The sequence below is a fragment of the Terrapene carolina genome, unplaced genomic scaffold (assembly GCF_002925995.2).
Source record: "Terrapene carolina triunguis isolate 2854851 unplaced genomic scaffold, T_m_triunguis-2.0 Scaffold93, whole genome shotgun sequence".
Classification (NCBI taxonomy): domain Eukaryota; kingdom Metazoa; phylum Chordata; order Testudines; family Emydidae; genus Terrapene; species Terrapene triunguis.
The window spans coordinates 11,447,773-11,469,743 of record NW_020664444.1 but is presented as its reverse complement, the minus strand read 5'-3'; the positions used below and the strand labels follow the sequence as shown (position 1 = coordinate 11,469,743).

General features: G+C 41.9%; 1 protein-coding gene across 3 annotated transcripts in view; it reads right to left on the bottom strand.

The window, feature by feature from the left end:
- Positions 1 to 21,971, bottom strand: part of MAD1L1 (mitotic arrest deficient 1 like 1) — a 529,982-nt gene that overhangs the window by 241,462 nt on the left and 266,549 nt on the right. For all 3 annotated transcript variants that reach the window (XM_026650732.2, XM_026650733.2, XM_026650734.2), the window contains one exon: positions 1,447 to 1,503. In XM_026650732.2, coding sequence (XP_026506517.1) covers positions 1,447 to 1,503 — 57 coding nt within the window. The remainder of the gene's footprint in view (positions 1 to 1,446; positions 1,504 to 21,971) is intronic.

Here is a 21,971-nt window from a genome sequence, read left to right as displayed (position 1 = left end):
TGAGGACAACCACAAGACCTCCAGTGTTCTGTTAAATTAAAACTCCACAAGAGTATACACTGGGCACTGCTTACTCCTGTATCCCCCTCCTCAACAATAGCGTACAACAGCTTTTCATATGTAAATACAAGGAACTAAACTTTCCCAATCTTATCTGCTAGCACACTTAGTGCTCCAAGCTGTCTACGGGAGATATGCAACTGAAAACTGGAGCCAGAGTAATTTCTGAGATGCTTACAAAAACCACACCAAACCTGGAGGATGTAACAATTTTCTATTCATATGTCCAGCGAGCACAGGCCCAGTGCTAAACGCACTGAATTTAAAACTGAGAGCCCATGTAATTTAGAGACTAGATGATAAATGGAATTAATAGTGTTTTCTCTGGAGTTCTCAGCTCACATCTGACTCAAGTCACTGTGAAATTGACTAAACCTTCAAAAAGATCTGTCCATGTCACCCAGCCACCGCACCATTTGACACAACTGGCAGTCTCTGTTTATGAAAAGTGCAATATTGGAACATCAAAGAACGACACAGCCAAGCTAAGAGACACTGACAGAGGTGTGTCAACTCATTACAAGAATAGCAAGAGGGTTGAAGATCAAGACCAACGTGCATTAGCAGAGTTGCGTGGAGGCCCATAGGAAGATAACAGAAGCGTCGCATAGCAGTTGGGTTTCAGACCAGAGGTTTCTTCAGAATCTGCTGACTGTTGCCAGTCCTACAAGTTCACTTTCAGGAGTGTTAAAATTCACTCAATTTAACATAAAACAATACTATATTGTTTATCTTTTTGTTCTGGACCATGCAGCTTCGTCCACAATAAAAAAAATTCTGCAGCTGAAGCTTTGGGACCTGCTCATTTGCACACCACAAGGACTTGAATGGTTAAATGTTGATGTCTTATTCATTCCTGAATATGAAGGATCACGTATAGTAAAGCAACTGAATTGTGTACAACCTCCCTTCTCCCGGTTTTCTGGCCCATTTCCTGTTTCTGAGAAGGTTGGAGTCAACTGAGACAAATGCAACTGAAAAATGAACAAATAATAAAAACTAGTTTGCAGAGTATTCTGTTACATCGAACAGAAACTGCAGCAACCCAAGGAAAATATCTGATTCATTATGAAGTAAAATACATATTTTCCTTCTAGAACTGCTAATGAATAGAAGGCAAATTGCCAGGAAGAATACAGGCTTTCGAAGGAGAAGCAGCATTGAGTAATCTCAGCAGAATGCAGGGTTTGTACCAAGTAAATATGGAGACAGACAAGGGGACAGACCTGTGATATTCTTTAATGGGACACACACACTCTCCCCCTTGCAAGGTTCACTGCCTGTTCACATCTCGAATTCGGGATCCACATTGTTAAAAGGCATTTAAAATTGCACATCATTTTTTCACCACTGTAAAACAAGGAGTAAAAGAAAATTAACACATACCATATCTGCTCTTTGCTTCTGGGTCCCCACTTCTTCCAAAACTTGGGACAGCTGAGCCTTCAAGAAAATAAAAATCAGAACAGTGTTTTTAGCCACTATGATCTTTGTTCAGTAAGACTATTAATTATTACAGTTTGCCACCACTATGTGCCCAGCACTCCAGTTTTGGGAAATGTGGACTGAGCTAAGTAGCACCTAAATACCTCAAACACCGCAGGGCCCATCGAATTGCTTCTGCTTGGATGATGTATTAAAAGTTTGAGGTTTTCAAGTCTCTTTTATTTGATTAAAGGGAAAAAAACCACATATTTATGCACTTTCCTCTCTTGGTGTTTTTCTGAGGCTGGTGAAAGATGTTGGATTTATAGCCCATTCCGAGAGAAAGGGGTTAAAACCAGCTCTGGGAAAGGGCTGCCCCAAGGAGCCAATAAGGGGAAGGCAGGTAGCAGCCAATCTGGGCCCGGTAGGGCTGGTATAAAGAGGGCTGTGAGCTAGGAGGCAGGCAGTCTCACTCCAGCCTTGGGGTGGGAAGGACCGGGCCTGCCTGGGAGCACAGGGTAATTTCAACAGAGCAGTGCTGGAGAAGGGGCAGGCTGAGCTGGGGAGCTCAGGCCTGGCGACCTCCCAGGCTGAGGCCTGACAGACAGTCCTAAGGAGGTACTGGGGCTGCAGGGAAAGGCAGCAGGTCCAACCCCCTAGCCAGTGGTGATTGGCCATTCCAGACTGCAGTTTGCCCCTGAGTAAAGGGGCTAAATGAAGACTGGCAGTGGGTCACTGAAATGGCTCAGGAGAGTGCAGTTCCCTGGATGAGGGGCAGCACCCCTAGGTAAGGGGTACCATGATCCGGGAGGGATGTGGGGCCTATACGTGGTGGAGATAAAGGGACTGCAGAGGTGTAGGTAACAGAGGGCGAGACACCAGCCCATAGAGGGCGCTCCAGGACTGAGAGAGCTAATTCCCAGATGACCAGCAGGAGGCACCGCGCCGGTGAGTCGGCGATCTGCTACAAGCCTTCAAGATGAAACGTCTTTAGTTATATGTAAAACAAATACAAAACTGACTGCAGCTGAGCTATTTCCCCCTACCACCTTGATAACATGCCTCTAATCTGAAAGGATCTGCTTCTAGAGATGTGCAGCTAGTCAGTCTCTGGGCCTATTCTGTCCCTGACCTCTTTAACAAGACTGCCAAATAGGGTACCAATTGTAGTTCAAACACCATGAAAGTAGCCAGACAGGGAGCAGAGGTAATCATTCATTATCCTGTAATGAATGAAACTCCCCATAAGAAAAAAATTACAAATGCATGAAATACAGCATGCACATATCTAATTATGTTACACTGTAGAGAGCCCCCAATAATACACGCACAGGATCTATTGTGACATATAGGACCGTTATTTATTTGTATTAATGTGGTGAATAGAGGCTACAATCAAAATCAGTGCCTTGTTACAAGAAAAAGTCCTTGCCCCAAAGAGCTTGCAATCTACAGACACATGAAAGACAAGGGTAGGTGCAGAAACAGAGGCACAGAGAAAGGAAGCGACTTGCCCATAGTCACACATCAGGTCACTGGCAAAGCTGGGAATAGATCGAGGTCTCCTAAACCCTAATCCAGTTTTCTATTCACTGGACCATATTGCCTCTCATGGCAATGCATGTACTGAAGACTATTCACAGATATTTTTGCAGCCTTCAGGCAGAGGACTTCAAAAGCTCCTGCCTTTGTGAAGCAGAACTTGAGTGTGACGGGTTGTGTCACAGAAACCTCATTGGGACGGCCACCTGATGTGCTGAGACTACCTCTGAGCCCGTTTTCCCTGCCAGCTTGGGACTTCAGTACCTTGCCTGGTTGTGCCAGACACGCTAGCCTGCTACAAATACAGACCCAGGTCTGAACCACGTCCCCCACAAGCTGCAGGCTTAACTGAAAACACCTAAAGAAGTGCTCCTGTCTCCAACACCCAGATACCCAGTTCCCAATGGGATCCAAACCCCAAATAAATCCATTTTACACTGTATAAATCTTATACCGGGTAAACTCATAAATTGTTCACCCTCTATAACACTGATAGAGAGATATGTACAGCTGTTTGGACCACCAGGTATTAATACTTGCTCTGAGTTAATTAATAAGTAAAAAGTGATTTTATTAAATATAAAAAGTTGGATTTAAGTGGTTCCAAGTAATAACAGACAGAACAAAGTAAATTACCAAGCAAAGTAAAACAAAAACATGCAAGTCTAAGCCTAATACAGTAAGAAACTAAATGCTGGTAAATCTCACCCTCAGAGATGTTCCAATAAACTTCTTTTACAGATTAGACTTCCTCCTAGTCTGGGTCCTGCAATCACTCACACCCCTGTAGTTACTGTCCTTTGGTCCAGTTTCTTTCAGGCATCTCTTTGGGGTAGAGAGGCTCTCTCTTGAGCCAGCTGAAGACAAAATGGAGGGGTTTCCAGGGGCTTATATAGTCACTCTCTTGTGGGTGAAAACCCCTCTCTTCTCCTGTGTAAAATCCCCTCAACAAGATGGAGTTTTGCAGTCACCTGGGCAAATCACATGTCTACGAATGATTCAGCTTTTTGCAGGCAGACGCCATTGTTTACATGTTAGTTTGAACGTTCCCAGGAAAGCTTAGATGTGGATTGGCGACTCCCAAGGTCCATTGTTAGCTAAGTACTCCCAATTACTTGAATAACCCCTTCACACTATGTTGACCAAAACTGCCTTATGTGCTTCCTACAGCAAACACTTTAAATACAAGCATAGAGCCAACGCTCATAACTTCAGATATAAAAATGATACATGCATACGAATAGGATGAATACATTCAGTAGAACATAACCTTTGCAAAGATATGTTACATGGCATATCTAGCATAAAACATATTCCAGTTATGTCATATTTACACTCATCGGCATATTTCTATAAAGCATTATGGGGTGCAACGTCGCATGGAGACTAAACAGAGGTATGTTCAGGAACTCCTGTAGAGAAACCCTGATGGGAAGATGCTGTAGAGTCCTGGGAAGTGAAGGTGGCTTGGGTTCTCCAAGGAGACAGCGGCATGGTGAATATTTTGGGGCTGATGAACTCTCGTTGCAAAGCAGTCTTACACAGTTTTCCTGGCAGAGGCTCTCTCAAAGAAACCCTAAGCTGGCGCAGTGATAGAGGAACTGGGTTCCCCTAGGAGAAAGCTGTAAGCCAATCTTGGTTCAGAGTTGGCATCTCTTCTGAGTTAAAGATACCCCTATGCAGTTTTGTGGAAATGGTGAACCCATCCCAGTGAAGGAGCTTTGGTAGGATCCTATGATTCTTCGGTGATGATGGGCCTTTATGAGAGAAAACTGGTATTGTAGAATTAGTTCAGAGAAATCACATACAATACTTTGTTGTCACTTCTTTCCGCCTCTTCTGTTTCATGACACCATGCTAGCCTCCAATCAGCCTTCCCGTGGCTAGCACGGAGCTTGAAGGATAGTCTCAAAGGAGGAAAGCAAAACACATTTAAACAGTCTAAACAATGCAATACGAACTAAATTTTTTCAAACAAACTAATTCAGGCAGATATTCAATAAACCCTCCAGAATCTCTATAATGACATCTCTACACCACGATATAGACTTTACGAGCACCGTATCCAAAAGAAGTGAACAACAAGCAGTTCATGACAATGAAATGAAAAACATTAAGCTACAAAAGCTAATCGCACTGAAATACAAGCAAACAAAAAATTACAGTCTCAGAGTTCAGCATAAAATGTGTAGGTCAATTCCCCAAACAAAGAAACAAACCTTGCAATTAGGCAGAGCCCACGTCTGCCTCAGCCCTGAGCTCAGTGGAAGCGTCAAGAAAGTTACAGGTTCTAGCTCTGCAGACCCTATAAGGATGTCATGTTATTAAAGGAACAGGCACTCAGACAAGATGAATGTGGTTTTAACATAAACCTGGGTTCTGGTGTAGGGAAATGAAACATACTCATTAAACACTACAGGAGATGCAGCCCTGTGCAGACATAAAGAGCAAGCACAAACAAGAGAGAAGCAAAATTGAAATTACCACAAGAATGCTGAAATGTCAGGAGACCGTTTGTAAATTCACCGACACCTGGGAGCGATTTTTCCCCACAAATATTTAATCAGGTAGAATTCTATCACCAGGTTAGAGTCAGAAAAGAGCCATATATGCTGGAATAGCCTTTGCAACATACACACAGATGGAATGAACACAGTGGATAGGCAGTAAATAAACTTTCCAACATCTCTAATGGACTCAGGTCTACATGAAGAGGGTTTTAACCATCAAACAAGGACTATTTCACCATCCTGAGTTAGAAACTAAAACATGATTAAGGGTTACACTCTATTCTACAAAAAGAACAGGAGTACTTGTGGCACCTTAGAGACTAACAAATTTATTTCAGCATAAGCTTTCGTGGGCTACAGCTCACTTCTTCGGATGCACAGAATGGAACACACAGACAGAAGATATTTATACATACAGAGAACATGAAAAGGTGGAAGTACGCATACCAACTGTAAGAGGCCAATCAATTGAGATGAGCTATCAGCAGCAGAAGAAAAAAAAACAAACCTTTGACGTGATAATCGAGATGACACATAGAAGATGTGAGGAGAACTTAACATGGGGAAAAAGATTCAATTAGTGTAATGACCCAACCATTCCCAGTCTCTGTTAGTCTCTAAGGTGCCACAAGTACTCCTGTTCTTTTTGCAGATACAGACTAACATGGCTGCTACTTTGAAATTCTACTCTACATTTACACCCAGTGGTTCTCAACCCATGGCCCAATTAGCACACAGCTGCAGCCCATGTGACATCCTCAGGGCCATACAGGTAGTATATATATTGTGTGGATGCGGCCCACATAACACACAGAAAGTTGTATGTGAGGCCCATAATGGTAAATAGGTTGATAACCACTGGTTACACCTACTACTAGTTCTGGTCTGTGATGGTCTGTCTTGGACTAAGGAAAAGTCAAACAGACCAAAGACAAAGAGTGCTGAAAAGCAATCCATGAACAGATTGAAATGCCCAGGTGTGAGGGCACTTCACTAAGGCTAGTGTGATGCTGACTGAGATAGGAGTCTGATGTTGAAGGTTGTTAACCCAAGAGAATTCTAAATCTAAATGGTACTTGGAGGAACATTTTAGGAAAGTCAATTACGTTTACCACAAACCCTGCCAAACATTTTAACAAGTGTGTGTTTCACAGGATACTTTCCACCAGCCCTGTATTTCCAAAATAAGGAATTTGTCCCCAATACAGAGTAATAGTGGAGAACAAATTATAGATGCTTAGCACATTTACAACCCGCTTTTTACTTAGAATTCGCACTGTAACTCTCCCCTACCACTCTGTGTACATATACTTTTCCCCACTTCTTTCTTCAGTTTCAAACTTGAGGCTAATATTAAGCTCCTGCAAACTGGCTAGGAGGAGAGCTGTCCAAGATGCAAAATATGATACCTACATACCTTCCAAAACTAAGACGCAGGGCAGAGTGCAGTCACTGAAGCAAAGAACAACATGCAAAGTTCCCGACTCACAAGAAATAATGACATACATGCACAGTTCTGATAGAAACAAAAAGACATAAGAGGAACTAAGTGCTTGTCTATAAGGCAAGTTACTGTGCAGAACACTAGGCTGTGAATCTATAGTGCACCAGCTTGCCATGCAGTAACTGCACTCTGCTACCTTCACTGTGCTGTAGCAGTATCCACACGGGACACCACTGTATGTCAAGCGGAGCACTGTAGATTCACACCCTGGCTTGCTGTGCAGTAACTTGCTGGATAGACAAGCCCTCCATCCCTCTCACGTACTTGAGCATAGTACCTGTGAAAAGTCCAGCCATGGGAATGTCTCTCAAACTTTGATTTATTGACATAAAATTTCCTTAATGAGAAATGAGCACTGGTGAAGAGTTCTATACTGGGAACTCAGGAAAATGAAGTCCTCTATTTCTCCAGAGAACAAATACAGCAGGGATAATATTAGGTCAAGCGTCTCCTCTCTGCCCCACCTGACCATGACACTGAGCGACTAACTGTCTGACATTCGAACCAGTGACCTAGAGTTAAGACCTCGTGTTCCATTACCAAATTCTTAAGCCTTGGTAAAATTAAACAGTGGGGAAACAAATTTGTTCTTAAAACAAGAAGCATCCATGTGTCTTGCTGCTCAAACAAGTGAAATTAATTTACTTGAAGGCTTAATCTGTTGTTTGGGCAGCATACAACATGTCATCATGGCAATGTATCAATTAGGGGAACTGTGTAATGGGAAGTCACAAGAATAGGCGTTATGGTGTGGTGTTATTTAACATCTTGGCTGAAATTTGGAGCAGGGGATCCACAAAGCACATTAACATAATACACAGATGCAAAGTTTGACAGGTTTGCAAAAAAACCTTTTGAAGAGGTCAAAGAAAGGATCAAGAGAAATTAAAAACATGGACAGAAAATAACGTAAGATTTAACTTAAAAAAACATACATATGGGTGGAACAGACCTCTCAAACTGTTATGCCAACAGAAACCTAGAGGCAAAAGTGGACAGCAAGTTAAATATGAATTGCAGTGTGATATGGCAGGCCAATATGATTTTGGGCTGTAATCACAGAAGCAACATATCACAAAATAGGCTCTCGCTACTGCATTTGTTTCTGGGCAGCTCAGTGCCAAGAAGGGAAGAGGGACTACCGGGAATTCAGAGAACAGCAACCAAACATGATCAGGTGGCTGGAGGAAACCATTTATGAAAAATGCCAAACTATACATTTTAACTCTTTTTACTCAGAGGCAAAGTCTTGGGAGGAATATGGGAGTGTACAAAATGCATAATTGCCATCAGAAAACATTAAAGTGTCTTAATATGAAGGATGGAGAGGAATTATTTAGAGTGCTAGAAAGGAGTAGAATTAGATATCATTCATAATTATATTACAGTGGCAACTACAGCCATTGCTCAAATAAAAATGTAATAGAGATATATTTAATGTATTGTTAACTGTCATTTAATATGACCCAGCAGCTCGAAATAAGAAGGTGGCCCCAACCAGCATTCCACAAGCCAACAGAAAGTGATCTGCTTATCATAATTTGAGAACCTTTGCAAATATACAATATAGGTATATCAGGAAGACATTATCACCCAACTCTCTCTTCCACATGCACTGGGGGTTAGCCAAGCACTGAATGTACCAATCTAGTAGTGGTCCACTGGGACTGTTCTACCAGGCTGTGAAGTAGCTGATCTGTATGTTTTATCACAAAAGCCTGAAATGTTAGCCCTACCCCCTAGCCCTTTCATTAGCCCAAATCAAATATTGAACCTAGCTCAGCTGTTACAGGAAAGATGCTTGCAACATCATTCACTGCCATATTCCTACTAGGCCACAGGAAAATGCAAACTAAGCAGCAGCGGCATGACACACACACACATTTTTTAATTATAAAGGAGAAATGAGGCTCTGAACTTACCCAACATCTCATTTAATCAGAGCACTTCAGAAAAGCTGGAAGCCACTGCAACAGCTTAAGGAAGCAGCTGGAGAGAGACCTTGAATGGCACATAGCAGCCTGTTGCATCCCTTGAATCAGGCACATGGAGGGTATTTACAGGGCGCCCTCAGAAGGAGTTGAGGGGAATGTTATTGTACTGGTTCCTGTAGCTTGCCTTTCAGGTACAGAACAGTTGGGTTGCTCAATTCATACATTTTCAGCCCTGCCCCCAAGACCAATTTATGCCACATGGTCTCATGCCACTTAAGACTCTTTGCAATTTGTCATGCCCACTTTCCACCTTATTAATGGAAATGTACATCCCCTTCACAAGATGCACACTCAGATTCGCCATTCAGGCCAGAAGAATAAAACATACAGCAGAAGCTGGAGCAAAGTTTGCCATTGTAATCTCAGAGCTTTTTCCTGTAAAAAAGCGACATCCCCACATTTAAGTGACTTGTCTCTTCTATCCAGGTTTTTATGCTGTACCCATCACTCTAGTGTTTGGAGAATCTCTCTCAGTAGCAAGGACATGCACACTGAATTTTCAGACAAAAATGGAAATGTTTTATCTTTCAGCTCCCAAGAAATTTCCATTACTTAACGTACATGTTCAATTCCCATGGGCCACATTACTCAAGCTTTAAGGAATGTGAAGGTACTGGGTTAAAGAATTGGATAGGCAAGTAAGTTGCCAACCAACAATTTGGTCACTAACCACACAGTGTGGTCCAGACAATCAAAATCAGTTAAGCAGAGTATGCCAGAAAAACATCCTGCTCAGCATTTAACAAATCACTTTAAAAAGCCTTGAGGTGAGGGGGTGTGAGGGGGAAATCATCTGTCAATTTAAAGTGTTCATCCAATGGGACAACACTGCCTAATGTAACCCAGTTCTTAGTACTATTACATCCTCTTCCTAGGAGGTATGATAAATTGTAAGCTGACCATATTCTGGATATGCTACCCAGTCTTTGAAGCAATAATATAAATGGTTTGTGAGCATGGGAACCAATTCAAATACCAGGGAGACATTTCTGAATTGTTCAGTTTACTTCCCTGTGCTCTTTGAGTTAATGGCTCTTCTCAAATACCTTCCAAAACAGCAATTGTAGCTACATCAGCCATATTTCAAACCTTCATGAGTAAACACAAACATGGGGAAAATACCAGACAGGAGTGAATCAAAAAGGTCAAGACCACTGCTCTCTGCATATCTGCTCCTTGTGTCTGTCAAACAGCCATTAATGCCAGCTCTGGAGTAGGAAGTGTTTGGTCAGAACTACAGAGCTTTGAAGATTAATGAATCAAGCCCCAAACAATCTGTTAATTACAAGGCAGGTGGTTAAACTGGCCACATCAATGGCCCCAATCTCTCCTCTGGAGCATGAATGTGAGCAAGCTGCCCTATGTTATGGACAAGCTGCTCAAGTGACAGAGACACTTGCAGGGAAAATTAAGCTCCTCAACCTCTAGTGAACAAACTTTCGCAACAACCACAAAACCCCCTCCATTCTATGAGCAATTAGCAAATTTAAGTACACCCTTTGTGAACCCGCAGTAATTTACTCCTCAGTATCTCACATTCAGGAGCACGTAGGTACAAACACACTAGTAGCAGTGGCCAAAGAGAGACACAATTAAAAATTGTGTGTGTTACACGCAGGTCATAAATCAAAACAACTTTGACTTGGAGGCATAACACTTTCAAGGCTTGTGTCTTCATTAGGAAATATGAAGAAACTCCATACAGTCATAATATAAATGTTTGTCCTTGATGATGAATGGAGATATGCAGAATCTCACTACCATGGAGACAAAGGAGGAGTCATAGCACTATCAGAGTAATATACATATGCACATACATTGGCTGATTATTCCTGGCTTGTGCCAACTTTCCTAGTCAGAATTCCAGACCAAGGTCCCCAGGGAAGACAAGCGACCTCTTGGTGGTGCTGGGGTTTCAGTGACACAAGCTGTAGTTTGCAGCACTTACTGAAAAGGACACCTAGGAGACACTGATACAGCGCATTTCTTGTACAGCGTCTTCTCCCGGGATTCCTGTGGAGCCCCAGACACACCTTAGAGCTCCTCTCTCCTAACAGAAGGGCTGTGAGGATGGTGGTGAATTTCCCATCAGGGCAGCTGCCTCATGAACTAACCCGGGGAAGCCAAACCTAAAGAGGTTATGACATAGCTGCAAAATGTAACATTTTTTGCAATGTGACAAAAGCCTAAGTTGACCGTAGCAGTATTTTAAAGAAACGCTGCATGCACATTGAAGAAATCCGTTGAGGTGATTGGCCAATTTACTTAGCAGGCCCCAAATTCCCACCATATAACGTGGCCTTGTGTGCTTCTTTGGCAAATTACTTTAAAAACGCTATTTTAAAATCATGTTTCAAATACATGAAACACAGGAAACCTAAATAAGGCTCCGTTTTTTGGGGTCTGATATCACAAACACTTCATTGTTACTCTGGTGTTTGCCGTGAGCTAATCAAAAACCTATGTATAACTTTGCATATTTACCTGTGTAATATACACAAAAGAAATATCGGGCCAGAGCCTCTGACTGGGCTAAATTCCCATGAGTTTGTGGCTGGAGCACGCTGTGCTCTTTGTCTGCTTTAACTTGCGACACTGACCCCTACCCCATGATTTGGTGGGGAGAGAGGGAGCAGAAAGGCAGTGTTACACCACTCTTCCCTTCTCCACTACTCCCCAGGTGAGCCAAGCAGAATTCTGCACGTCCGAGGATCTAGGCCAAATACAGGATGACACTAAAAAGGTGGCTGGGTTATAAAACACATGCATGCATGCACTCAACTGATCGTGAGGCATTGTGGTCATGAAACTGCTATTTGACTATTTTGTAATGTAAGAATCTGAAGATGTATATATTCACTGAGTTTATATTTTATCTAGAATGCTTGAACAGTATCATGAGATTGTACTGAAGGAAGGGTTAAAATCACATATAAAATGTCCCTGGTGCCCTCCTGCATGTTGATTTTTTGTAAGATTCTGTTCAGTGAGAGAAAACAGGAGGAAAACTTTGATTTTGAGACAGCTGTGAACAGCTCATTTGTGTGGGCGGCAGGGATTGTGACAGAAGTAACTCAGCCAGTCACAGTTAGACTTCAGTTTATTTGCATACTGCAATCCTATGTATTAAAATATTGTGAAAGCTGAAATGAAAAGAAATTTTCACTAGTGAAACATGCCAACTTATGACATCGCAGCCAAGAGATGCAACTTTCAACAGCTAAAAATTCCCTTTGCCTGCTTAGTCCTTTGAAGTTATATAGCCCATTTATACCATGCTATACAACATCTTCTCATCAATCCTTTAGCTCAGTATTGGTGCAGATTATCAGAGATTTGGAGCTGTTTCATTAGCTCCACAGTGTCCTCCAAATTTACACAGGATTTAATGGTCTAGGGCAATTTTAAATGTGACTTTGAAGCCTTCCATTGGCGACTGCTAATCTTCCATGCAGCAGCATTATTGGGGAAACTGAAAGTGAAGGAGTTCAATATCAGAGACTGTTAAATAATTTCCATACTGCTTTAATGATTCAAGTCATTTCACTGCTCTCAGGAAAGTTCTTCTGGTTATTAAATCGAGAGCACACACACGACATATGTGAGAAATAACATCTACAAATAAATTCTAATAGTCCCCAAAGCGTCAAACACAAAAATGTACCCAATGTAATTTCACAGCAGTTGGGGAGAGGACGGAGGTGAGGGGGAATCAACCTCTCTGTAATAACCATACAGAAGTGTGGAGGAAAATTCCCTACTAACTTTCAAACACACAAGTTTATACACTGCTGCTGTAGAAGCAAAGCTCATTCTGATTTATAGGAATGTCGTAACGAGCAAAACAGAGATCATGTTCTTATTGTTGTGACTTACCACATGTGGAGAGTTGTAATTAAAATAGGTTTTACAGATAATTGCTTATATGGGTTTTAATGTAGTTTGGTCTCAACCACCCTCTCCAGTCCCTTGAGAAACTGAAGCAACTTAAACCAAAGGAAATTCAAACCTGTGTAAAAAAGTCACCCCAAGGGCTGCCAAGGCATCAGTATTCCCTGTGCCTCCAATGGCAACTCAACCACATAAGGGAGGAATGACATTGTTTTGTACAGAGTAATAAAGTCTATTTCCCTCATATAAGCAAGAGCTGCTGGATGTTACAGAGAAATAACTTCCTACTGGACATGATGCGTAGTAGTGAAATGCCGCCCCCAAGTGTGAGACATATAGGCAGCTGGTTAACTCCCCGGGCGTTAGATGCATGAATAAAGAAAAGGAACTCAGATGTTAACACACAAAAAATTATATTTGAAACTGGAAAATTGCTGGAGTCACCCTTATAATTACTGAAGACACAGGGAAAACATCTGCGAGCTACAGGCTCCTGTCAAAGTTGCTATCAAGATTTACTGGACAGAGAGATAATGGCCAAATCTTTCCCTTGCTCTCAAGTTTCAAGGACAGACCAATCTTTCTTGCTCTGTTTTGTTTTAAGTGACAGATTCACTAGCTGGTGATGTCAAGAATTGCAGATAGCAAGTTTACTATAATGTTACAGGTCATCCTAAGTTCTCAGTGCTACTGCTGTGTGAAGGGGTTCATCCAGAATCGTGAGGGACCATTTAATAGACCCACGTGTTCATATGACAAAGTGGAATATAATGACTTCAAACAGGAGATTTTTGTTTGTTTGTTTGTTTTTTTGACTACCCATGAAAGTACTTAATCTTGGCCCAAAATCAGCTGCATGGCTCTGTGTCAGGAGATCTAGTTTTTATTCCCAGCTCTGCCAAACAATTGCTGTGAAGCCTTCGGCAAGTTAATTTCTCTGAAACTCAGTCTCTCCATCTGTAAAAAGAGAACATCTACTCTGTAACGTGATTTGAGATTTTTGGATGAAAGGAGATATCCAAGTGCAAGATATTACTGCCACGGACACAAAATGCATCCGGCACAACCCAGATGGCTCAGTCAGTAAAAACATCAAACACTTTATTTTAGGTCCATGCATGAAGTCCCCACTGTGTTCAGATGAAGCACTTTCTTGCCCGCTCTCCTACTCTTTGTATCCCAAAGGCCAAGTCCACCTCCACCTCTGACATAAAATATAAAGCTCAAGATGACAACTGGATGGGGGTGGGTGGGGGATTTATTCAGAGATGCTAAGAAACACAGCACTAAGAGGCAACAAGAGGAGATGGTAGAGGGTAGAATGATCACTAAAACATATTCAGGAAGCCTTCTCTGGATATCAGGCCCCACTGGCGTTAGCCTGGAGCAGTTTTCAGTGCAAGGTACATTGGTGCAGCTCTGATGGACAGAGGGGCTTAGGGGTTCCTGTGTTTGCAAAAAGTGCCTGATTTAGAAGAACAGCTCAGAACCACAGAAAGCATCTGTTGATTTTGCATTCTGAAGTGCAGTGAAATTTTGAGACGCGAGGGAGAAACCCAACAACAGAGAAACTCATTTCCTCCTGTTTTTCCTTGATGTTTTCCTTCCAGATGTTGGAAGGGAGGAGGAGTATGGAGACCAGAGGATTAGCAAAGATCTACTGGGGATATTATACTGCTTCCGTAGGTCTGTTGTCTTCCATTCGAATCAAACGGTGCTGCAACCCCTGGAGAAGGAACGCTGACAAACAAAACGTGAGTTTGCTGCTGCTTCCTCAACACCGAAGGGCAGCCTGACTGATGAAACTTTGCCAAGTCTACTGCTGGTAGAGTTATGCAGTAGACCGGGACAGCAACTCATGGTCACACATGAGTGAATTCCCAATGGTGGTGGACTCCAAGGGAGTCATTCCACATCACTGGAACACCACAGAAGAAACTCCACAGCTAATGCACTCCTCCTGGGCACAGAAACATTCCCATATCAAAACAGCTGCTAAATGAGCAATCTTAGAGGGCAGTAGGTACATTGAGGGGGTCCCCTTCTCTATTACTGCTCGTCTAGCTAAGTTTTTAACCCTTCAGTGGAAGAATAGTCTGGTACAAACTTCAAGTATGACAAAACTATCAATCTTCTCAAGCCAGAACCAAAATAGGCTTGTGTCTATGCCAGGGGATGCTATAATACGTTAGGCAAGTCCCAGCTCACGGTGCTCTAAGCAGCAAAAACAGAGAGAGAGAAACAAATCATTTCAAGCAAAATACTAAAGAGAAAGTTGCCTAGCTCTACACTGTGCTGTGATCAAATCTCAAAAACTAAACTGAAGAGAGCCTGGTCATTATTCAGACGGGAATCCTCAAATGATCACCTAGGTATGTACTGCAGGACATGGTATTTGGTGATGCAATAACTAAGATTCTTCTCTCATTGTGTGCTAAACCATCCCAGTCTTAGGAGGCACTGTGCTGCTAGAGCACTATCTTTTGGACGAACAATAAAAGAGGGGCCCTGGCAATTTGTGGTTACAAATATCCCTCGGGATTTATTGCAATAGTGAGGGTGTTTGTGATGTCCTGGACAAATTCTAGTTTAGGTAATTTCATTCTACCTCCCTAAAATTAGTGACAGCATGACTCCAGGTCTGAAGTCTGGAGTCCTGATCAACACTGGCATTTTCATCCGCATACTGAAGGAAAAAATACTAACAATAGCAGATACCATATGATGGCCACCTTTTCTGCCATTCTGGGATCTTATCTGTATCTCCTTCCTACTGGGTAGGCACTTGCTCCTCCCCATTCCTGGAGATACGTTCTCCCTCTGTGCCAGTCAGCTCCAACTAGGCTAGATGTCTGGAGGAAACTAAAATAAGTTTATTTGTTGACGTCTTTATTTGCAAGTTACCTGGCAAAACTTTTCCCCCAGTGTTCATTTACTCATTCAAAAAACAGTGAAATCAAATATCTATCTAAAATTTCCTTTCCAACTTCAACCCCTTAAGGTAGCTGTGCTATATCTGATCCACAAGAGTTAATCACCTCTCAGAAGTTGCTAGGAAACGGTGTCCTGTCCTCAGGATATGATTAGCCAATGACAGTTTGTTATGATGAGGTAAAGCTTGTAACTATAACCCTTGCTCGTTCTAAGGTGTAGACAGAACTAGTGTAGGACTGGTCTCTCCAGCCGAAAGAATATTCCAGATCTCTAGCCTAGTTGTGTGGTTGAATTTGCTTAATAAAGCAAACATTCTACTTCAGATATAGCCATTATTATTAGTAGCAGAAGTAGATTCTTCTCCTATTCTTGTCTTGAAAAAGTGGATAGTGTTGTGAAGCACTGTAAAACAACTGCCACCAGCACGTGAAATGACCCAGTTTGTAAGCCAATTTAAATTTCTAAGCTCTTGAGTTTCTTTTAGGATGAAATCCAATTTATAAAATAGCAGGAAAGAGAGGAGATGGAGATACAAAAGATGAGGAAAGGATAAGAATATTTTCCTAAAACCCCAAAGCACTCTGTACACAGGGATCAGATTCCAATCTAATTTGCATTACCAGGGTGATATCTCCAACAATACAAGTCTTGGTAGCCAGCAGTTTGCCACCAATGGAAGAGATGATAAAAGTGGTAGTATGCTTGGTACACTTGATCAGCCCTGACAGCTGTCCTAACTTCAACTGACCTACCGGAACGTAAAATTGAGAACAAAATCATACCAATGCATGGGGCAGAAGGGTCAAAATAATAGGATAGTTCTCCACTCTTGTCGTGTTCCTTGGTTTTTATTTCTCTCTCTACACAAACTGTGATGTTGATGGAAGTTTAACAGACATAGGTTTTCTATTTTAGATTTGAAACAACATCAGTTGCTGGATGACTTAGCAGCTAATCAGATATAGAGTCTTACACTTTGTCACTGAGCAAAATCCAGCCTAGGTCAGCAGTGACCAAATGTCATTACCAACTCATGGCTCTTCAGTGGTCAATGTGAAAAGATTTGACACTTTCAGTCCACTTTTTAGGGGCCAAATATTCACATCATCACAAAAGCCAACTCTGCGACTGCCGCCTCCTACTTGACCATCTTGCAAAGTTGCCAAGGGCTGAATAAAATAGAAAAACAAATGTGAGTGTATTAGCAATAAGGAAGCTAGCACTACCGCTTGTCATTTTATACCATTCTGTGGATAGAAAGAAACCTGGTGAATCCAGCATCTTTCATGAGCCCAACAGTTCATTTAAAACAATATTTGATTTCCAAATAAACATAAAGCAGAAAACAAGCGTACTCTTACCAGTAATACTGTACATCTGAGAAAATGATAATGAAGCACCTGTTCTCTGGACACACATCTCCCCCAAATGATAGATTAGACCTTTCTTAATGATAAAGAATAATACTAGTGCTTACATTTTCAAAGCACTGCATAAACTAATTGCTCCTCACAGCAGCCCTGTGAGGCACTTGCGATAATTATCATCAACCCCACGCAATGAAAGGGGAAAACAAGGCACTGAGAAAGTCAGTTTAAGGCCAGAAAAGACCACTAGGTCATCTCTTCTGACCTACTGTATATCACAGGCCACCCGCACCACCCAGCACCTGCACCCGAAATTAGACCAAAGTATCACAGCCCATAGGAGATTAGACTATTCTCTGCCACATGAATGGAACAGGAGGGGCCGAGGTGCACCTCTAGCTTTTATAGTGAAAGCTCTAAACCATCTGCATTAATGCCGAGTCTTAATTCAGAAACTCCTGGATACCACTGGCATAGTCATTCAAGTATTGTGCTGGAAGAATTCATGCAGCCATCTTGACAGGCCTTCGTGGGTTGGTATTAATCCAAACAAAGAGTAGAAATAACACTCTGACTTACGTGCCACCCACACTATTAGACCAGTGAATACTCAACTCATGATCTATTCGCTTTGCTATTGATTTAACAGGCAGGAACTTTTTTTTTTTTAAATAGGTAGGAAAATTTCCAACAATGAATACACATAAGTTTATAATGTGGAAATAGCTTAATTTTTAAATACCTCTATGATGTTTAATGTTATCATGGTACTGTACACAGGCACCGACTTTCTTCTTTCCAGGTAGGTGCTCCACCCCAAGGCCCCCCCCCCCCCCCTCCCCCTTCCCCCAACCCCCCCCCCCCCGCCTCTTCCTGCCCCCCATGCCCTAGCTTCTCCTGCCTGCCACCGAACAGCTGATCGGCAGGTGGCTGGTAGGTGCTGAGCACCCACTATTTTTTTCCCCGAGAGTGCTCTAGCCCCAGAGCCCCCACAGAGTCAGCACCTATGGTTCTGTACATATTTGTAATTGCAGCTATGAGTAAAATTATCTCACCTATGACATGTGGGGAAAGTGAAGACTGTGGAGTTATCAGAATTGTCTACCAAACTGGAGATATGCATTAACCGCCACAATCCATCATTTATTTATTCTCCTTAATCTTAAACGTGTACAACCTCCGATGCCATGAACAGAAAAAAAAATAAGCCATCTTTTTTTCAATTCTAGCTGCTGGCCATTTGTAATACACATTCCAGGATTGCCAACCATAATGACAGTTTAATTTCCTTTGTAAAAAATTGTGGGTGAGCTTCATGCTAAGGAAAAGAGTTGGATGGATGGTTCTGGAGACCGAAGTCCTGTTTTTATCCACAAAATAGCTTTAGCATGAGAAACAAAAGTACAAGCTTCTCCATGCTGCCCCACCAGTGTCTCTCAATTTTCATCTGGAGCAATTACCTCTATGGAGAACGAACAGTGGTATTTAGTCTTAGATGCAGTCCAATCAAGCCTTGGCCTTTCTGCTGGGACTGCTAATATAGGTCTGCAGTACAGATTGGGGTGATGATGTTTTTGTGATATGAACACTTGTACACTCTGAAGTGGGCTGAACAACTCATTTCAAAGCAGCAATCAAATAGCCATCAGATAGTAACAACTTACAATCACTATTGACCCTAGTTAGATTTAATTGGCAATGTAATGGTAAAAAAGGCTCTATTGTCTGTCCAATTACCAATCCTCTGAGCCATCCAGTCTCTGAATTTTGACAAATCTGTTCCATGTCCTGCAAACTGATTTGACAAAGGGGGAAAGGATAAGAATTCACCACTACATGGCAATTTTCATCATTAGGACAAGACACAAAGTATTGCAGTGTTATTTCTTGTGCATGGCACTTTTCTGAAATTGACAATTACATCATACTTGACAAGCTTCTGTCAACTGGTGGCTAGGAGCTACAATGGATGTAACTACATAGCAGGCACTTCATACCCCATGCAAACTAAAAGCAAACAGTTCTTGCGCTAGTTCCATGTTGTAATGTTTACAGGAAGGAGGGAAGGGTATTTGAACATATATTTTGCTAATCTTTAGTTTTATGTTTAAATTGTCTCTCTTTATAAAAAGGCAGCTAAATAGCTGCGAAGTTTTACTCTGTCTGAATGGCAAGGTGCCTCATTCACACTCCTGACATCAGGAAAGAACCACTTCACTTGACTGTTAGCTTGACAGATGCCCAAACTGCTCATCATGCACTTCCTAATTGCAGAAGAGGTCATCTTGGAAGCATGTATAATGTACAGTCATCTGGCTGGAGGTCTGCCATGAAGCAGCTCTCAGAATGCTGGAGCCCATGAAAGTACAGATGAGTGAAATTCTCCCTCCTGAATGATCTTTTCTCCACTCATGACAAGTCAGGAAGAGAGTTTGATTCAAAGTGTTAGTAGCATTCAACTCCCTAACAACAGAAACTAGTATCAGTACCAAATACAATAATATAATGTGTATTTAAAATCAAGAGGCTGATGCTGAGCTGTAAAAATCAGATACCATGAACTTTAGCTTTGTCTAGACTGAAAAGCAGGGCCCTTGTTATCTCAAAAAAGGGGATATGCCACTTGTGTGTCATAAGGTCATGCCTGCACTGTGAAGATAAATGCCATTTGTCGGTACAGTTAAGAATACTTCTTCTGCCTTTTACAGAAAGGAATAAAAAGACTGCAGCATTTTTCCATGTATGCTTTGTTACTTTAAAGTCATAAAGGAAAATGTATACATTAGAATCCTAGCGATACTAATTTTCTAGACACACACAGTATACACAGATGCATACGCATATATATATTTATATATACACAGACACACACACACATATATATATATATATATATATATATATCTGTATATAGCAGTTAGGAAACTGTATTACCCTTACATTTGGCTACTGACAATACTAGCATGAAAAAATTCACCTTATGCATTCCAAAGGCCTCAACACTTGTGTCCCATCAGACACAACATCTGCATCACTAACTATATACTTTACATAGCAAAAGACACAAATAAACACAAATTACATGCATGCATACATGTGTGCATATATGCGCACACATGCATATATATATATAGTATATGCCTAAATTAATATCCACAAATGAAATAGATATTTCACAGTGCACAAATATTGGGGCTGAAATTTCAACACACTTACTATTCTCATCCTGAAGTGAAAAGTCAACACTGGATGACGTAACACCTCCTACTAATGCCTCCTTCCATTTTCAACATCTCTAGGTCATAGAGAGACACTTTCAGTCTATAGCAGGGGTACAAATTAGGAAGCCCACTCAGAGAAATCTTTTAGTGAATGGAACCAGCAATACAACCAGCAATTCAATAACACTGGGATACTTACAACCAGTGGTTTAAAAAAATATGGAACCAGTGATATCAGCCCATGTGGGTAATCCATTCTCTCCCCCTCTGGCTTTGTCTATGTCTATGTACAAGGGAACATACAGTACAGGCGCTACACATGTAGCTACACGTTGCAATGAAAGGTGGCTGCATCCACACCCACATGTTTCCATGAAAGTCTCTGGCATCAGGAAGGCAATGAGGAAAAGGCTCCTGCAGTGGGGAGCTGCAGAAGCCTTTCCCCACTGCCTCCCCCCACCAGAGCCTTTCCATATGGCAGGGAAAGGCTCTGGAAGAGGGGAGGCAGTGGGGAACTGTACTGCTAAAAATAGTAGTGTAGACATGGGAGGCACTGCTTGGGCATGTGGAGAGCCATATAGGTTATATACAAGGATCATATTGTCCACCATTGCTGTATAGACATCTCTGCAGTAGAATGAAATAGCTATTTAGGAAGCGAAGAAAAGTGCTGCATACATTTAAAACTGCAGGTAAGAACACACAATATAAACTGGCCATCAATAAGTTTAGGCTTGAAGTTAGATGAAGGTTTTTATTCATCAGAGGAATGAAATTCTGAAACAGCCTTCCAAGGGGACGAGTGGGGACAAAAAACCTAGCTGGCTTCAAGACTGACCTTGATAAGTTTATGGAGTGTAGCGTATGATGAGACTGCCTACAACAGCATGCAGCTCATCTGCAACTGTTGGTAGCAAATATCTCCAATGGCCAGTAATGGAACACTTAGATGGGGAGGGCTCTGAGTTACTACAGAGAATTCTTTCCCAGGTGCCTGGATGCTGGGTCTTGCCCACATGCTCAGGGTTTGATTGCTATATTTGCGGTTGGGAAGGAATTTTCCCCCTGGTTCAGATTGGCAGAGACCCTCCGGGTTTTTCACCTTCCTCTGCAGCATTGGACACGGGTCACTTGCAGGTTTAAACTAGTGTAAATGGTGGATTCTCTGCAAATTGAAGTCTCTAAACCATAATTTGAGGACTTCAGTAACTCAGCTAGAGGTTATGGGTCTATTACAGGAGTGGATGGGTGAGGTTCCGTGGCCTGCAATGTGCAGGAGGTCAGACCAGATGATCATGATGGTCCCTTCTGGTCTTAAAGTCTATGAGTCCCCAAGACAGATTTGTCTATAACACTAGACTTAACAATTTTATGTGTCATGTGATTTTTAGTGACCCAGGATGACAGTCTTCATCACAGTACCTCCTAACTCTCTGCTGAGGATTTCACTTAGTACTGAGAGATGTCAGCACCTATTCTGGGTGATCCTGAGAGGTCTCTATAACCCTGTTTAGCCTGTGGGC